The sequence below is a fragment of the Hylaeus anthracinus genome, unplaced genomic scaffold, assembly GCF_026225885.1.
Source record: "Hylaeus anthracinus isolate JK02 unplaced genomic scaffold, UHH_iyHylAnth1.0_haploid 0, whole genome shotgun sequence".
Taxonomy (NCBI): Eukaryota; Metazoa; Arthropoda; class Insecta; order Hymenoptera; family Colletidae; genus Hylaeus; species Hylaeus anthracinus.
Genome location: NW_026533254.1, coordinates 22,619,560 through 22,639,272, shown reverse-complemented (window position 1 = coordinate 22,639,272; position 19,713 = coordinate 22,619,560). Strand labels below are relative to the sequence as shown.

The following is a 19,713-nucleotide window of genomic DNA, read 5'->3' as shown; positions in this document are numbered from 1 at the left end:
TCCAATTAAACCTCGTGACTCGAAAGGGTAGGATGCTTTTCCGGGGTCGCGGATCCCGTTGCCTTCCTACTTGTTAATAGTCAGAAGAACGAAGCGTTGCCAATCCATGAATAATAGGAGACACCTGGTATCTAGTCCCAGTGGGCATCCTCTGGGAAGACGTAAATCTACAGTTACGTTTTGTTATTCCTGTCTAGTTGTAATAATTGGATTACGTGGAGATTACCAGCAGAAAGCAACGAACAGTTGATGCTAGGTAGAGTCAGCATTGACGTAGACATCGTCTAAAAAAGATTCGCTACAGTTCTACAGTATCTACAGTTATATTCATCAGTTTTTGTAGCGTCGAAGCAATATAACCAGAATATGCTTCGATGTCCGATGAAGCCTTTGACTGATAACCCACAAAGGGGGATTAACCGAGTGTACAGTTACATTCTTCAGGTTCTCCGCCGCTGAAAGAATTAGGTACTACGGAGATTGAGATCAGAAACGTAACTACCAGAAAATTCCAAAATTCCAAGTGCGATTAAAGTTAATCATCCCGGAGTCCCTGAAAACTGGAATGGCACTCGAAGTAAATAGAAGTTAATCCAGAGGTGTCTGGATGCCTTCCAGTTCTCAAATCAGTGCGCGAATGCGTCATGGGGCGGCTTATACAAAGAGGAATGTACCGCGATGAGGTATCCAAGCGCAAATGGACGACGATAAAAGCAATTCCGAAAGACATCAGGCTACAAGAGAAAGACAGAAAATGGCGTTCCACTTAAGGTGCCAATCAAGGAGATTTGCATTCCAGGGACGTTCGCTGGGAGTCGCGAAACTGGCGTATCGTCGGCTGTGGTTAACCCTGAAAATTATACGCGAGAAAGGAATGTGGTCGACGACGGAGACTCGCGTGCTTTCGTCCAAGAGTGCAGAGGTATGCGGCGTACGTAATGCACCGTGCACCGTGCAGGAAACGCTTGACTTGGAGTCACGGTGAATGCTGGCGATCCTATCCGCGTCCCAGAGTGCCTCGACCCTTCCTGTTATCCCTAGACAACCAGCATTATACAATGTAGTCTAGATGTAGATGTAGTCTTCGGAAAGCGCTCTTGCGCGGGCAACTATACGAAACCTAACCCTAATTTGCTGCTTGACTCTTCTTTGGTGCCATTTTTAAATATTACTTTTGTTGCTATAGCTCTTTTAAGAGACCTCGACAAAATATAATTAAATCATTTCAATTGCTGAATTTTGTTCGTCAATTTTCATCTAATCGTAACGAACGCGATGCTTTGATACGAAATTTTTTATAGATAGTAAATGGAATTAGTTTCTTACCTTATAAGCATCGTTCTCGAAAAGTGCTCGCGCGAAGTGCAGCTTCAGGGGTCCCCGAAACATAACCTCTGTCTCGCTTTGAAACGTCGATGGTGGCATAACAGTGACTACACGCTTGTTTATAATTGCATTGTTAGTTTATTATTAATTAATTTTGCATGGCAATCGACGCGTAACAATATATATATATATATATAACAGGTTCGCAATTCAAGTTGAAAAACATGGATCTCCTGCTTCTTTTTCGCTTCGCGAATTTGTTTGCCTTTCTTGCGCGATACCGATCGTTTATTTAAATTTTACGCAATCGCACAAGAATTTGTTCAAGTACATTTTGAGAATGCAAACATCGCGAATGTTAAGAGCCAAATGTTTTACTTTTGCGTAGTAGATTATTTTAGTATCTTTTTTTGCTAAAATTTTACCCGATTGTTATTAACGTTCGGTACGCAGAACGGCATTCCTGGCGCTGCGCACGAGTCGGCGGTCTTTAGAGGCTTACGTAAGAGAATGCTAGCACACGTAAGCGCGTTGCGAGAAAATTCAACGGCGAATTATTATCTGTGTGAAATGAAATTACCAGGATACAAGACTGAGAGATTCCATCGTTTTCCTGCGATAAATATACATACATATATTTTCGTTCATGGTATACGTCCGCGCGATAAATAAATAACGACGACGTTAGTTTGCGTTTCACAATGAATTCGCGCCATTTTCATCGGTTGACTCATCGTTCGGCAAACCTTTATTTTTCCTACATAAATTTTTCATTTATTCCAATTTTACCTGGACGGTTTTTGATTTTTTTCGAGGCTTAAAACTCTAATTTTCCTATTCGCAGTGATACCTCGATATAAGGACATCGGTCGACCCCTCTCGAGTCGTTATATCGAGGGATTACTGTATTTAAAACGACGATTCTCCTATTCCTTCCGAGTTTGCCAAACGAAGAATCAATACAATCGCAATTTTGTAAAAAAATTCTAATTGTTACTATCGATCCTTAACAATTCGTAACCCTTTAACTCTAAAGTGTAACTATTCGCAGAGAAATTTATAAGACCGACAAACTGTTGTTAAACATCGAATACCAAGAGAACTCGAAGAAAACATGGTTCCCACGGAAGGACGAACATGGCTCTGCAAATATTTATCACGAAAGACGAGTTTTTGGCTAAAGGGTCGAAGAAAAACAATTATTGTCGAGCTTTCGTACAATCATCTGGCACATGCGATTAAATAAATAAGTTCCAGTTGCACCTGTGTCCGGCTTGGAACTTAAGGGCGACTTAAAATCAAGAATTGCTTTTTTAAAAAGAAAGAAAGAAAAAAAAGAAATCGACGCTTCGCGGTCTTCTAACGAAACGGATACGTCAAATAATGAAACTCGAGGATCTGGAAGACCAGCGGAGTGTCGAGTTGCTCGTTCATAGTTCCATTCGATCCTTTCGTTATGGAGAAAAACTGTAGGTACTCTCTGTCGCGAAATATAATTACAAGGAAAAAAAAAACAAGAATTCTAGAAAAGAAACATCGTAGTAAAAATAGCTAGATAAATTTGGATCTAGCTGTTGCACTGGTTTAAAGTTCCCTCGCGAAGTCCATTAACGTTATGCTGGTCTGACGGAGCACTAAAATGTTCGTTAAAAACAGATCCTTCGTTTGCTTGATAAAATATAATCTTTCTCGGTCGTTTAGCTATTTCAATGGCCGCTGGAGAGTGACAGTTAAGTGTTTCGTGACGCGTAGGCCTAGAACAGCGAAAACAGAACAAAATATTTAATTTAGACAAACAAAAATACAATAAAAGGTAAAACAACAAATTCTTTTTATCAGAATCAGATTGGAATCGGAGTTCTGCTTCACTTTCTCTTCGTGTCTTCGATCCGTGAAATGAAAATTCACATTTTCTGCATCCTTCTAATTAAGTAAGGAGGTACAAATGTTACTTTTTGAGATAGCCAGCTCCTGCGTCATGGTCTTTAATTATATTCGCGATTCGATCGCTTTTTACCTGTACCGAACTCGTTTTTGAGAACCGTAAGAAGCAGAGGAGCCGTTCCAATCTAATAATGGCCAAGCATCCACGAAAACTCGCGTGTCATCCTGCCGTGTAAAACAACCCGAGCCTTCGCCATAGCGAAAGGACAGAACGCCGAGGACGATCGAAAAACGAAGATACGAGTCGCGAAGTCGGACGTTTTATGGCGTTTGGCACTGATTTCTACGCTCGGTAGCTGTCGTTTCAAGTTGCAAAAAATAAAACTGTCGTGTGTGCACAGTGAACGGGTATACCTGTCCTGGGAGGGGGTCAAAAAATCGCAGCCTTGGCGTGGAAACCAGAATTGGGTGGCCAGAAACCGCGACAGGTTCCTGAGATTAAGTCTCGGCGATATTCAAAGAAATCAAATTCGACATTTAAATAAATTTTTCTGTTCCGTGCTATTCAATATTTTGTTCGTTTCTTGCACAGTTTTTGTGGATTTATAACAATTGGAAATACGGGAATACGCATGATGATGTGTACTTATACAAAAATATGTGTGAAGAATCGGTAATAAAATACATAGGAACAGTTTAATTTAAATTTCGAAGTTCATATTTATATCTGTGGAAGCATAAATTTGACTAACATCCAATTCTAATTGAATTTTATTTGATTTCCAGATACTCGCAGTGAGATTAGACATGGATTGGTACACCTAAGAAAGGGCTTCGCGCGAAGACAATGCATGGCGAAGCATTGGCCTTTAATTCACGAACAGTGAAAGGAATTTTCGTGGTGTCCCAACACCGCCATGCGACAGCCGTTTTATTCGTCGAGCGATAAGTGTCACTGGGTCAACGTTTCATGAACTCCTCTGACCACGAAACTCTTACGAAAAACGATTGTCTAGCCTGCCTACACGATCGTTTCCGCTCGACACAAGAAACCCCGTGACGATGTGCTGCTGAAGAGGAAAGGCTAACAAAATCTGAGAATCTTGCAATATTCCTTGGCAAGTGAACGAATCTAATTGGTAAATGATCGTTAATTTCATTAGAAATTAAATAATTCATATTTCCAATGTTTAGGAATTACTCGACTTCGGTTTTTAAATATTATGGATTTCCCAAATTTTTTAGCTTTGATGACTCAATTTCTTAATTTTCAATGCTTCGAATTTCCCAATTTTCAGTGATCTCAATTTCTCAATTTTCAATGCTTCCAATTTCCCAATTTTCAGTGATCTCAATTTCTCAATTGTCAATGCTTCCAATTTCGCAATTTTCAGTGATCTCAATTTCTCAATTTTCAATGCTTCCAATTTCCCAATTTTCCGTAGTCTCAATTTCTCAATTTTCGATGCTTCCAGTTTCTCAATTTTCACTGACCTCAATTTTATCATATTTAATTCATGTGGATCTATATTAACATAGATTTATAAAGGATTCTACGTACATAATTTGCATAAATCCTTTGAGGTGAACACCTAGTCATCACCCTGGAATTTCCTCAGGGTAGATAAAAAAGTGTCCGACTTCCAGCAGTCGTATCGGATCCATATCATTTAATTTACATATCATCGTTCCAGCCTCTTGTCGAAAAAAATATAAATCTAGCGAGCAAAGGAGGCTGTCCAATCGCACGTGGGACTGTATTTCCAACCGATTATGCATTCACCGCTAATTCGGTCAGTTGTAGCGCCTTGAAACAAATATCGCCTCGCGATTCATTTTTTTTTTCAATCGAGAAACTCGTTGCGAAACAGAAGCAACAGTAAGTGGTCGATGCGATTATGGATAATTAATTTGAAAATAAATGCTTAGAACCAATCATTTCTACTTTTTATTCGATTGGAGTTGATCGGTTTGGTCATCGATGGTAATTTGCGTGCGTTAAAGCGACCATTAACAATGTTTACGCGGGACTTCGTTTTTATTTTTATGCTAGAGGGAAAATCGCGTGGCTATGTTAATTAAGGCAGCATCACGAGTAAAAGGTGTTGAGTGACGCAAGCTCTGTCATTTCTGCGCATCTTTGATAAACAGATCGTCGATGGAATTCCACAACCGTGTAGGAAAATTATTGTTGATTGCAAGAATAAGCCTGCAAGTATAATTTAGCGTAACGTTAGTAAATTCGAAATTTTAATTTCAAATGGAGTAGCGAGGTATGATCTGTTTTTAGTTACGCTTAGAACAGAATAATTTTGTAGAAGTAGAAGAAGTTTAATTGAAATTGAGTGCAATTACAGGCTCGTTAAATTCGATTTGAATGAAATAGAAAGTGTTCGGGAACAAGTGAAATCTCGAAAAAAAGACAAATGGAACGAGAAAAATGTGTGCCTTGCTGTTTTAGCGCGAACGAACGAGACGCGAGCCAGGTCAGGAATAAAAATCAGTCTGATGTTGCGAAACGCAACGCGTGGAACCGGCTGACATCGACCACGAATCGATGATAATCAAGCTTAATTGTATATGCATACGCGCCGATGGCAATGAGTATTTATCGGTGCATACGAGCGAGTCTCTGCAACCAGTTTCGACATAAACACGTACGATGGCCAACAAACACGAGCGCGACTGAATCGTGTCAGAAAAATGCCGAGTCTAATTATGTATTCGCCGATTTTATCGACATCTGAATTTATTGGACGAATATTATCACGAACTCGTCCTACGGGTAGATTTCAAATTTTTAAACTTTCGGAATTGCTCGACTTCAGATTTGGAATATTGTCAATTTTCCAGTCTTGGTGACCTCCATTTGCCAATTTTCAATGCTCTTAATTTTCCAATTTTTTGTGAATTCAATTTTCCAGTATTTGGACACCAAATTTGTCTAATTTTTCTGAATTTTCCACTTTTGGTTACCTCCATTTTCCAATTTTCAATGCTTTCAATTTTCCAATTCTTTGATACCTCAATTTTCCAGTTTTCGTGATCTCCATTTGCCAATTTTCAATGCTTTCGATTTTCCAATTTTGTTGTGATCTCAGTTTTTCACTTTTTGGCGACCCTAATTTCCCAATGTCTCGCGAATTTTCCCACTCCATTAAGCCTCGTTCTAATTACATTCTCCGTTAATTGACCGGAACGGATTACTGGCTACGTCAGGTGGTGGTATTGCCACTACCGTACAAGATTACATCAAGACTTCACGGACTCTTTTTCCCATGGATTCGCGTGATTATTTACTCTATGTCAAAATGTCAAACGTGATTCCAGTGTCCCGTGTTTCATTAAATAACGGCTGATTATCATCACGGTCAATTTTCCCACAGAAAATGACTTGATACCAACGGAAGACGCCACCAACCTCTTCCCTTCTCTATTAACTCTAATGCTCTTGCAATCTTTCATTCCACAACCAACGTGACGACTATTCAAAACTATAAATTCTTTAACGACTCGATATTTTCTAACCATAGTACAAAGTACAGAAATATTAAAAGATATATTTAATTAATTCTTATGAATGCGTTCAAGATTATCGTAGCGACAATTTGCCTCTAATTAGACTTACGAAAGGCTAATCAGTGAATATGTCTTCCAGTGAGGTTCACCTTGAGAAGTCTGTCATTTATTTTAATCTCATATTTCATTTCTACTTTTACGAGACTTTGAACGCGTAGAATCTTTTTTACCGTCGGTGTAGATAGAACAAGGCACGAAGTTTTAATTTCATGCTACCCGGTGTATCGAAGTTATAATTTCATGCTACCATCTCGTAGTTTCCCTACCTGGTCGTAATTTATTTTTCTCACGCAATTAAGAATAACGTTCGCGTTCTCACGAACGAGCCGGCTGAAACTTGCGAAGAAGGAATTTAAATCGACGCCATTACCTTTCACAGAAAAAAAAATTGTTTCACCGACGAATTAGTTCTTTCACAATTTTCCGCAGTTCTTCTGTAATCGTTCAACCGAGAAAAAAGTAATTTAATTGTTCTCCTCGCGATGGCAAAAATTGCTGAGAGAATATAGACAAATATTGCCAATTACAGAGGCACCCTCTTTAGGCGCCGATACGATCGCACTTCTTTAACCAGCAGTTCCTCCTAACGTAGAAGTAAACCTATTAACCAATAAGGAATCACCATAAATCTGGAAAATTGAAATTGGTTGATTGTCTAACGAGAAAATGAACTTTCCCGTGTAACTGTCACCTCAAAAATCAGGTTACGCCTGAAGACACCTGTATCTTCCGTGAAGCTACCTGGTCGTTTTCTCAAAGAAAATATAACGCGATAGCGAGTTGCATGCTCGCGCGGTTTCGTCATCTAACGAGCTTCGGCCATTAAAACGATCTTCTCGGGCGACAATAATTCGAGCCCGTCTAATTAGCTCGTTTCGCGACAGGAAGGTCGTTACGCCTCGCGAAGACATTATGTCATCGTACTTCTGCAAACCCCTTTCAGCTAACGTTGATCGATGTGAATTATTCAATCAACATCGCTAATTGGACCTGACACTAATTATCCCGAGACGACCTGAAAATTCGAGAATAATTCCAAATACTGAGAACCATGTGAGACCTCTTCGATGCTTCGACGAAGGCAAACGAGATTCCTGGCGTGGGACAACTTTCTCCAAAAATATTTGGAACCACTGATCTCACCTGGATGATAAGTTATTCTCTCGGAACACCTTGTACCATTCAAGATTTGACTCTGGACTCTGAATTCGTTTGTTTAAACAAAGATTTCTGCGCTTCCAATTTGTCGGAGCCCCCAGGAACGATCGAAGTCCTTTATTCGAGGGCGATCGACTTTCAAGATAAGATTAACGGGGTCACAGGTAGAAACCTGACGATGAAGATGAGCCTCCGTCGGCTTTTTGCCCGAGTAATTTTCCTACTCGGGCAAACGCTGTTCTCAGAATCGAAAGCCAACCGAACCAGTCGGTCAGGCCACCCATCACGGTTTTCCACGCTAACGCCGCGAACGAATAGATCGTTTGCCCCGGAGAAACGGACTCTTTCCTCCTTAAACGCGTGACCCGATTAGCAGTCCATCGTGGACTCCTTAAAACGAGTGAAAACGGAGACAGTCTATTTAAAAAAACAAGTATACTTCTAAACAAAACACATCAAAGAACATTCAGTCGGTTCCCAATAGTCAATAAACAAGAGGTTACCACGTTCCGTTCAACTAGAAACAAGTGATTCACTTATAGGGGTGTTTATTCTATCGTCAAGGATGAGAAGCTAACCCTAACTCTATCAAGCCCAAGAATCACGGGACGCTTGGCAACTTCCATTCTCAGACGCACTTGCGAGTCGACGTTGGATGTCCGGAGAGTCCTAACGAGGCCGGGGCCTGGGCAGCGGTTGGAGCTGTTGCTGCTGATGATGGGAGTACCCGCTCCTGGAGTTCGCCTGGGGCAGTATTCTCTCTGGACTGTCGTCCAGGTTCAAGCCGGCGACCAGTTGGGCTATCTCTCTGTCCTTCTTCTCCTCCTTGGGCAGCGCGGTGCCGTTCTGTCCGCTGAAGCCTAGAGAGGCCAGGCTGCCGTGGCTCCTGCTGCGATGCTCCGCTCGGATGCTATAAGAAAACGCCCTTTCGTTCAGGTGGCCCTTCCGTCGGTAGATACCAGTACCGAAACGGGACTCGTTCTCGGGGCTGTCTCCGGCACGATTCATCTCCGCCGTTGTCAGGTCTGCGTGAGACGCGGCGAGCCTTCTGGAAGCCCCCAGAGTCGAGGACTCCCCGTCAGGGTGTTGCCTTCTGCCCCTGTTCCCGGCTGTGCCGTACGTACCCGCTGCGTACATGGCTGCTGCTGGTGGCGGAGTCACTACTGGCAGCGGGGCATACATCGGGACAATGGGGGCGGCAGCTGGAATGGGCCTGAGGCCCCGTGGATGATGATGGGCCTTCCTGGGTAGCGTGGCGGCTGGCACTAGAAGAACCGGGGCTGGTCTGGCCAGAGTACCCGCGGCGGATCGACTGCTCGGTGGTAAGGGGTGCGGGTGATAGTGCTGTTGCCTCACTGGGTGACCCAGAGTGTGATGCCCATGGCCGTTTGTATACATTCCCTGGTGAAGCTGAGGGTGGAGATGCGCCTGCTGCAGCGGATCCTCGTGTAGTGCTCGGTTCTTCAGCTTCTTGAGTTTCTTGTTCGCTTTCCTGCGAACGGAGGAGGACGAAGACTCCTCTAGAAGCAAGGGTTGAGCAGGGGGAGGTGGTGGCGGTGGCGGAGGAGGTGGAGCGACTAGTTGCCGCGGTCTGGAGCCCTTGGTGCTTCGCAAGGTGCCTTGCTCCTGATACAAGCCGTCGACCTCGTCGCGACCTCTGGCCCAAACTTTGTGGTTCTCGTCGCCGTTGTAAAGGCTCAGGTCATCTGTCGAGGTACTGTCCAGACGAGTGGCTTGAGGGCTATCCAAAGTGGTGCTGGAGCCTCCGAGAGTGTGATAGAGGCTGTTATTCGAAGGATGACCGGTTGTCACACCGTTTGTCGTCGTTGTCGTCGGGTCCAGGCCCTTGGCGTAGCTGCTGTCTGCGTACGCGTGAAAACAACACCTGACCAGGGCGTTGGCCGCCATATCACGCTTGCAAATGAAGGCATGACACTCGAGAACTTTGATTCCAGTCGTCCGTCTCAAAACGGCGGCGAACAGAGGCGGATGGTTGGCGCTAGGCGTCCTAGCGAACGGCGAGTCCAAAGGTAGGAACCTCGTGTTCGACGAGTCCCCGCTTCCGCCTTTTACGTGTCGAACAGCCGCGCAATAGTGCAGCGCTTCAATGGGAAAGAACCTGGTGACCTTTTTGCGGTGCTCGTCGACGTTCTCAAGCAAAAGGCCGTTGCTCCAGACGCTCAGCCAGGAGTCGATTCCACGTGCTCCCAGCGCACCCTGCTCGGGGTACAGCTCCCTAAGCGGCTCCTGAACACCCAGCAAACCCTCTTTGCTCGCGTGTGGCACAGAGCTGCCCAGATAGAGGACTCTGCACCGGCAATACGGCGTTGCCGAATCCTGATTGGCACCCCTCATCTTTCCAGATGATCTTCCCGACGAAGCAACGAATAGAGAGTCGTCTCCCTCCTTTGACCCAAGGTACAAGTCAAACGTCGAGCCCGAGCAGACCATGCACGATCACGAAGATGCTACGTTCGATGAAGAACTCCCGAACCATCGAACACCATCCGTAAACGACATCCAAAGCACAACACGCGGTCCAACCACGGTGCACACGGAATCTCGAAGACTCCACCCGGTAACTCACTTCACTCGCGATTACGCAGTCACTTTCCAAAGACGCAGCCCGTCCGACGTTGCAAAATACGCGTGCGTGGACGACGAGGAGAGCCGCTCTCCGCTATTTCGCAGCAGCTGTAGCCGCCACTCGCTCGAGATCGCGTCAGGCCATTATGGCCGCCTTCTGACGGCCTCCCCCACCCGGCGACCAGCACTCCTCTTCCCTCTGCCTGGGCTCTCGGTCGTCCCGTCTCTCTTGGCTCTCGCCAACCTTTTCCAACCTCCCACTCTGGCCAGCCGGGTCCCCTGTGGTATGCAGCGTACACCAGTGGCGTCGACGTCCTCCCGATTGCCCCTCGCCTCCACGTGTGCCGATCGACAGGTACACACCCGGCACACCGACGGGCGAATGCTTACCGACGCGACGTGGAATTCAGCGGACCCTCTGCGCAGCTCTTCTGGAATCCAGAGGCGCGGCCGCAGGCGTCAGCCACGCGAGCCGTCGTCTCCGAAGTTCCTGCGAACCTCATCGGCTCCGAACAACGGAAAATGGCGCTGCACGCTCGTCTCTGCGTTCCTGGTCGCTCCGTTCCGCGATCCCTTCTCGCCTCGACCGCGGACGCTGAACCGTACACACAGATGGCGCTGTTTCTACGTTTACCTGGCGATCCTGAACGCCGACCACCGACGAATCTCGATATCCTTCAGGATTCCCCGGGAACCGTTTTCACGAACGACAACGAAGGACACACCGCGTCCTGGACAGTCCCTTCGGGCCCACCGAACGCGGCACGAATGCGAGTGGAACAGCGAGCTGCGACCGCCTGTACGCTCCTCGTTGGACTGATGCCCGATGGAAGGCGTGAGACTCCGTCGGTCGGGGCCCCACCACTGCCGACCTGGCCCCTCTTTCTCTCCCGCCGCTTTTCTGCCTCGAGAGAGGCACTCCCTGACTTGCCGTGTCGCCGTACCTGCCTCGGGAACCCTTCGCCCGATGGGGTGTATGGAATTGTGCCGAGGGAAATGGGCATTCTTAAGTTGATTTTATGGAGGAACGCTAATAGCTCTCTCGCCTTTTCCCCTGGCGATGATGCAACGCAGCGTTTTGTCGCCACTGGTCGAGCTATTGCGCGTCGAACGATTGGCAGGGGACTTTGTCTTCGAGCTTCCTATGCTCTGACTCATGCTGATATGCCTACCGATGTACCCTGGTGTCTTTTTCTCGCGAAAATCTTCATCTAAACTTCTTGTGGTTTGTACACTGGCTACTTTTAAACGAGTGTTCCCAGAATCACTTTTGAATTTAGGGGGATCTAGTTCTTAAGCATGTAGGCCCATTTTGTATGCATATAGAATTTTTTGTTATATTTATAATTTATTCGTATAACGTTTAGTTTCAGAGATATAAATCGAAAACTTAGAACACCTTTTTCCTAAAATTCAATTTTTGCAACGAACTTCTAACGTTTCAATTTTTATCTTCGAAACGAAGCATCGTACGAATAAATTGTAAATATAAAGAAGTTTCTTCTCATCATCCTCTGTTAGCTGATATTTTTTAAAAATTGATTTAACGAGTACAAAGATTTCTCTGAGCCCATTTCTCGAGAACGTAAATATACGTACTTCGCAGTCAAAGAATTAACTGACTCCCAAACTGTCCTCGGCTGCCAACTGCAAAATCGTCATGCCACATAAAAGGAAACGAAGCACCTGTTTCAGTTGCATTATGATCGATCTCTCGTACGGTTGCACCCTGGAATACACACGCGTCGAACACCTACCGGGGTGTATTTACAATTGTAATCGTGGCTGATTACATCAGCCGTGCGAAAGGAAAGTAGTCCGAGTTCGTTAACGCGGGGTTTGAATTAGTTCTGAACACTTCACCAACCGATCTGCCGACGATCTAGACATCGACGAAGAAAGTTCTTTCGAAAGAATCTCGAGAATGATCCGCCAGACTAGGAATTCGACGACTGAAGTAGTATTGGCGAGGGCAGCCAACTGCTTTTGGAAGCGGGGCACGTAATGGAATTCACGAGCAATAAATTAGTTCTCATAAATATTTAACTTAACGACTTGTTATTGCAACTATGCATCGCGCGGACGGGTGAAAGAAAAACTGACGTCTGAACTCCGAAGAAACTAGTGTCCTTTCATTCGGAATCCCCAGGTAGAGAGCTGGAGGCCGGGTTTCTCAAGGAAAACCTGTGTTTACTAGCTTTATTCTTAGTTGATTCCTTGGAGATACTGTTTATGTAGAATATTCCAGGTTCGTCAAGCTCAAATTCGTGTCTTTTCGTTTTGTGACACCTATCTAATCTCGAGTTAGTCCCAGGATTCTTCATTTTGCCAGGATTCATCATCAGCCTATACCAGAGCTACTCTAGGTTCTAAGCCTATCAATATTTAAATTTCTAAATCCTTAAGCTTTCCAAGAATCTCACCAAAAGCATCTGCTAGTCTTCCCAAGACTTCAAGTCAAACCTCTGAAGATGCCCACTTTCCCAAGAATTCTCCCATCTTTCTTTCCCCCGATTTCTCTTCAGCCTAGTGACCCCTCATTTGTCACACCTTCGGTGGTGTTCAAGGCCAGGTAAACCGTCCAAGGGAAAAGAGCCAGATACCAGACAGAAGTCCGTTGTCCCGGGCAGGTGGCGGGCCTCCGATAAGCGCGCACCTGTGTCAGAGCTCACCGACCCGCCCTTTATAGGTCAGAGACTGCGCGCGTACCGTGGAAGACCTGAATGCGTGTGATTCTCTTTTGACAGAAGCCGATTCGAGGTCTCCAGGTCGAGCCGTCTGGACGTCCGTTCCTGCCGTGCGACCGCGAAGGCGAAATCGCGTACGTTCGTTGCGCAACGCGACGAATCGAAGCCTACGCTTGGCATTTCGGCTCTAATAGGGGCCACAGTCGTAACCATTAATCATGGCGACGGTTCTACCAACTTGTCTCGCGTCCTTTTTTTTTTGGTACGCTGGTAATGATCTGTCGTTTGGCAAATCTTGGTGGAAAGTAGTACAGAGTGTGATTGAATGAAGTTGTACGTTGTGCTCCAAGGAGAAGTAATTACTGGGTAGAAGGATAGTACATTTTTTGATAAAAATCTTTGAGGCGCAACCTTATCCTGTAAATGATGAGTTTAATTGTTATTAACGCGCCACAGTGTTTGATTTTGACGTTAACTCTTTTTATCAGATAAAAGGGTATGCGATCCACCCTCTATAATGCTGCTAACGAGATTTCTCGAACTTCTTATGCGAAGTTTTCATAATCGAGCGAGTTGCATTACAATTTTTATTGCCGCAATAAACCTGCACATTTGGCACACTCGGTAGAACTGTTTTATGAGAGATAAATTGCCTCGGATAATAACGAAAATGTATTTTTAGATCGAACAGCCGTCGCTCCGACTACATAACAAACTCTGTAATTTAACATAATTTAACATAAGAGTAGTAATCGAGCTAAAATTGATCGAAGATAGATAATTCTTCACGGAAGTCCTCATTAGCATCTTTGTCCGATCCTGTATTCAATTTGCAATCAATCGTGGCTACCTCTACTCGTCGGTTATTTACTTGTTCGTGTCAATGTCGTAATTTCACTAAAAAATAAATAGCAAGAAGGGGAGCGGCGTCTGGTTAGCGAGATTGAGGACGTGACGAATCTAGTTTGGTATTTCCTGTCCTCCCCTCCGCGATTTCTATGACTTCTTCAGATTAAAAGCTGGTCACCGACGGAACCGGATGCCGGTTTTCCATGTAATTAGCCACGAGCTCGCCCGTGGACAGGGAAGGAAGGAAAAAATTCAGGAATGGGTCGCGTGAAGACTGAAAACGCGAACGCAGGATCGCGTGACCGAGAACCCTGACCGTGGCCCAATGACGAGGATTTTCGTACTGGGAAACGATCCGCGAAACGATTCGCATGCCTCGCGAGTTTCAGTAATTTCGCAACTCTCGACCCGCGCCGAGGAAAGTGGAACGTAAGGGGAACGACGAGAATTAATCGTTACAGGGAAATATTTTTCGCGGAATCGACGAGGAAATCGTTTGTGGAAACAGTCGATTTTGCGCTGAATTACTTTCGGTTGGGAATGTTTCGGTTAAGTGCACGTTAGTTTCAGAAAAAAGTGGAAAAATCCAGTAAGTTTTTCTTACATATCGTGTAATAATCTTTCAGAAAATTATTGAGGAATGCTTTTTCGATCCAATTAATTTGCCATTGAATCGTGCCATTTGCCATTTGTTCATGTATTCAGTTAGTTGTAGAACACGATAAGTCTCATATTTTATTTCGAAAATATAGTTTCAAACCAATTCTCCATTGAGTCGTTTATATTTGTTTACATACTCGCTCCATTTCGGGATACGATAAGTCCCGTATTTTACTCTGCAAATAAAGTTTGTATCAAGCCATAGAAACAGCCCATCAAGACACGACTCTAATCATATTTCACTCCCTTAATTACAGACAGGATCTTAGATTAGAGAATCTAAAAAAGTTCCAGCTTTATCGGGACCATCCCATCCCGAGCAGACGTTTTTATTCCTCAGTTTCGAATATGAGGAGCAACAAAAAAATACGTAAAGTGTATACTTCGAACTGAAGAAGCCCCGAAAAACGGGCTTGCATTCCGAACCGATCGCGAATGGGGCATTAGTATGCAAATAGTGGGATCCAGAGTTCCCTCGGTGTTTATTCGTGACGTTACCGCTTATCCTTCGTTTATGGCCGAAGGACGACTGCGCGTTTCTGCGAAGTGATTCCCCAGGCGTTGAAATCACTGGTTCCTCCTGGCGTCGACGTAAATCCTGTTGATTTCCAGGACGATGCGTGCTCGCGCGCGTTTTACGTTGCTCGAATACTCTTATTTGGGTCCGAAGCGGAATTCGAGCCTTTCTCCTGGTGATTTTTCCTTTTGGTGCCAGGGGAAAAAGGATCACCGACCGATTGCTCGATAGGAATCCGAATGGCGCAGGAATTCGTTTAATAATTCAATTTCAATTATTAGGAACAGAAATGTGTTGAGTCGAGTTAGAAACGTACGAATAGTTTAATTTTTTAGTATTTTGCAAGTATTCGAGCACTAGGAATAAACTTTGAATACTTTCGTGCTCCAATTAAGACACTCTGTAATGTTAAATTACAGCTGATTAATAATTGGAGATTAGATACATTAATCGGAAAAGTTCGTCTAAATTTAAAACGACCGCAAAGGATTAATATTAGTATTATCAATGGAACGTAATATTGAAAGTTTTTAAGATGATTCTCGCGCTCGTGAATTACGAAGAATCGCACTCTGTGGGCTATGTTACACTCTGATCTTTCAGGGTTTCCTGAAATCGACGATCGAGTGGGTCAGTGGGTCGTCGTCACGTTAATTACGAGGAATCCAGAAGCTGCGCGCACCTCGAGCAATCACAGCAGAGCCATGAGTTCTTTTCCCAGCTCTTTACACCATTTTAAATATCGTGTACTATGCTACAATCATTTGAGAAAATTCCTTCTCTTCCTGTTACCATTCTTGGGTCTCTTGGTGTGTTTCAGTATGACGACTTTAAACATTCCAAATATTTTAACGAACCGATGTAATTTTATAATCATTTTATAATCGTTCTTCCTATTGATCAACGAGTTCCTGGAATATTCTGGTCGTTCGACTGCAGGTGTCGATGACGTAATTGTCGCATTCGATGGCTGCAGGCGAACAAATAATACGAAATAACAGCGAGATCCGTGACAGACTTTTACCAGGCGGCTCTTAACCGCGAAGAAATTCCGCTTCATACTATACTTCCGGTAAAGGAGCAATACCGGTCTTGCGGCAGCGGGGAAAGCTTTTAAAATACTTGGCAGTCTTCTTTCTCTTTTTCCGGGTTAACGACGTCGGGACGCTCGTTTCCTTTTATCGCGAAACGTTGCTAGTTAAGTAAAAAATATAAATACAAAATTAACGAAGTTGTCTTGAAATAAAAAAAGAAGGAATAAATTAAGATTATTATTAAATTGCATAATCTTTGCGCATACTCGCGATGCTTCGACTAGAGCACCCTGTATAATAAAATTCGATTAGTCCGAACAAGAATACCGATACTTTTTTGTATACCGTTCGAACGGTTTGAGGTTGGCCTAAGCCAACGATAAAAAGGCTTCCCGTGACTAGGAAGAATATCAGTCAAAGATATTCTAAGCGCCGATGCATGACAATCTTTTGTAGAATTCGCGGCGAAGAAACGCCACTTTCTGGCACAAAACGTGTACCGTTTCAAATTTTCTAAACGTATCCAGGAGTTTCTCAATCTTCTTTAGGAATACAGCGATATTTTCAAGGAAGGCAAAAGTACGATTCGAGGGTTTGTTTACAATTGAAAATGCATATTTCTCCAGGACCCCCTGTCAGGGGATTCCTGGATAAGTGAATTCGCAATGGCCACAGATCGATCAACTCGAAAGCTCCTCGACGATTTTAACTGCTTTCTACGGGCAGGTCGTGCCAACAATTCGAAAGTTCTATGTAAATAAATTTCAAGGAAGTTAACTCACCGCGGATGTCCACTGCCGAGTACTCGGCGTTTCGTTCGAACAGTTTGTACTTTCTTTCACGGGATGCTTCTCCCCGCTCCAAAGACTATTTGTTTAGCAGAGATGGGGCGAAATGTTCGTGTGGATAGACAATTTCCAATAACAAACAAAAGGAGAGTTTCTTTCTTCACCTCTTGGTACCAACGTAACAATTGTTTTGTCAGCGAGAACGTTAAAATTATATTATTAAGTTGTCCCTTTCGATTTATTAAATATAATAAATCCTTATTATATATAATTGTTTCATAGACAGTGAAGTGCAAACAGTAAAATTAGAAATCAAATTTAAGACCTACAGAAGCTAGCAGTATTGATAAATAATCCCACGTTAAGAGACGTGCATTCTCTTAAAAGAGAATGTCTGCTTCCCACTTTCAGTAATCGTTTTTAGTTTCTTATTTAGCGTCGAGGAACGAAGTTTCTTTCTCGCAGGTACGTGCAATTAGCATGCAAATGCTTCTTGGTTCGACGAGCGTCGACGATTATCCGAAAACACGTTCCGGCGGAGATTTGATTCGGCACGGTAGGCTGGACGTGTCCGATGGCACATGCGGGCATTGAAGTCTCCAGTCGATCAGAATAACGGGAGACGGCAGCGTTAGGAAAAGAGATGAGGTGTGTGTTGGTGGCGTAGCGGTTCACTTTTACTAATGCGGCCAGCTCGAGACCCTATTGCCTTGCCAATCTAACGGGTGTCCCACCAGACGATATTCTTTGCAGTAATTAACACCCAATTAGCATGCATTGAGCCGCTTGGTGCTTAAGATTCCCCATTCATCGTCGAGAATCGGCCTGGAAGATGCATTTCAATGGTCGTGATGAATTAGAAATAACGCAGGCAGTTTGGAAGTCTCGGGTACACAAAATTATAGTCGGCTTTATCAACGTCTTACTGTATTTTACGTCTCAATTGTGCAAACTGATCAACTGTGCAATTACTGGCATATTCAAACTTTAGAATAACACGAAATACGACAGTTTCTCCGATTGCCCATCGATTCCGTTCGCTGAAACTCTAGATATTCATGCTTATATCCGTCCAGCGACGCAATTTTCATCTGAACTCTTTTTGAAACGTTGTCTACCATACTCAAACTCTATATTCATACTAAATATTTAACAATCTGATGTACAGAATTGTTCAGAATTTCCATTTGTCATTGGCCATCGGTTCCGTTCGCTGAAACTCTAGACTCTAGATACTCGTGTTTATATCCATCCAACGATGCAATTTTCATACGAACTCTTTGTGAAACGTTGAGTAGCATACTCAAACTCTAAAATAACACGAAATACGACAGTTTTCCTCAGTTCCCATCGATTCCGTTCCGTAAATTGCAATAATTATTTTTACCAAAAATTTGTTTCATCACAACTGGTATCAGTAGAGTGTTTATACCAACTTCAAAGTCTAGTGGATAATATTGACAAATATCTCTTATTGTCATAGAAATGAAAAATATTCAACAATCTGATGTTTGGAATTGTTCAGAATTTCTATGGGTACTTTCATTCTGCAATATTAACAATAACCCGGGTACTGAACGCACAGGTATGCGTCTGACGAGGTCACTTTCTGATATCACCAGAAGCATCCACAGAATCCACGACCCGGCGACGAGGCGTGTATTCATAACCAGTGCGAATGCCAAAGGAGAAACTAGAAAAATTCTTTCTCGTACGAGCATCGGGAGCATCGGGAGCAACGGAACTTCCGACACGGAATATCCGTTTTTCCGTCACGTAGCTCTGCCTTTAGATAGGCAGCGGGTCGTAGCTTGCAGCACAACGACGTGACTATTGATGGCGGCGGTCGACGCATGAAACTCATGCGAAAGCAGCTGCTCGCTCGACTAAATTCGTGGAACTTCATTGGTGTGCCTTTGACCTTTTCGTGCACCATGCTGTGACTCATCATTGTTGATCATTCTCAGACTGCGGATGTTTATGTGTTTATGACGAATGCAGATGTGGGGAAATTTATAAGAATTCGTACGAATGCAAAAATATATGAAAAATCGACAGTAATCGATTTTACATTCGCAAAATCGCAAGATTACTTGTAGAATTTTCACTTAGAATTGACCTAACCAACAGCACTGGGGTTGGCATTTAACCGAGTGCTCTCGCACGTGAGCATAAAGGCAGTCCGTGAGAGACCCCCTATAACAGGTCACTGCCATCGAGAGAAGCGAGCAGGTTCGTAATACCAGGTCCCTTTATGGGAGAAGGGGGATCCACTTTATCCCCGTACGTGTCCACCGACACAACCATGCTCAGGTTACTTCTTTAATCCGTAAATCTGTTTCTCTCACGGTTCGAACGCTGGCGCACACAAGCGAACGTACAGAAATCGATGAGTTTTTAAAGGTCGGGCTTCCTGGCGCGAGGAGGGCGGGTCCAGGTATCTTTATGGTACTCGTTACCCTTTCCTTGCACTTCCTCCTGAGGCGATTGTAAGTCTGGGTGTTAGGATTCTGCTCGGAAGATTGGGTCCTGCTCTGGTTTGCATGGTTCAGTTGCTCTTCTAAAAGGCCACTGGCTCTTTGGAGTCCAAGTGTCCCTTACACAGGGTGCATCACTCAGTAGATGGTGTGGCGTTCTTCCTCTCC

The 19,713-nt window shown here is 44.1% G+C and overlaps 2 protein-coding genes across 3 annotated transcripts in view; one reads left to right on the top strand and one right to left on the bottom strand.

Annotated features, from left to right (window-relative positions):
• LOC128894416 (Fanconi anemia group J protein homolog) overlaps positions 1-8,572 on the top strand; it is a 45,081-nt gene extending 36,509 nt beyond the window's left edge. The window contains exons 9-10 of one of the 2 annotated variants that reach the window (XM_054156147.1): positions 3,997-4,349; positions 4,905-8,572. The gene's annotated coding sequence lies outside the window, so the exon portion shown is untranslated. Of the gene's footprint in view, positions 1-3,996 lie in introns of both variants that reach the window. The other variant, XM_054156138.1, reaches the window with a different exon arrangement.
• LOC128894390 (uncharacterized) lies at positions 1,442-11,834 on the bottom strand. The gene is made up of 2 exons (XM_054156096.1): positions 8,586-11,834; positions 1,442-3,080 (listed from the first exon to the last, which is right to left on the bottom strand). Exon 1 carries the CDS (start codon positions 10,396-10,398, stop codon positions 8,617-8,619), a length of 1,782 nt encoding a protein of 593 aa, XP_054012071.1. The 5' UTR covers positions 10,399-11,834; the 3' UTR covers positions 1,442-3,080; positions 8,586-8,616.
• Positions 11,835-19,713: the final 7,879 nt, after the last annotated feature.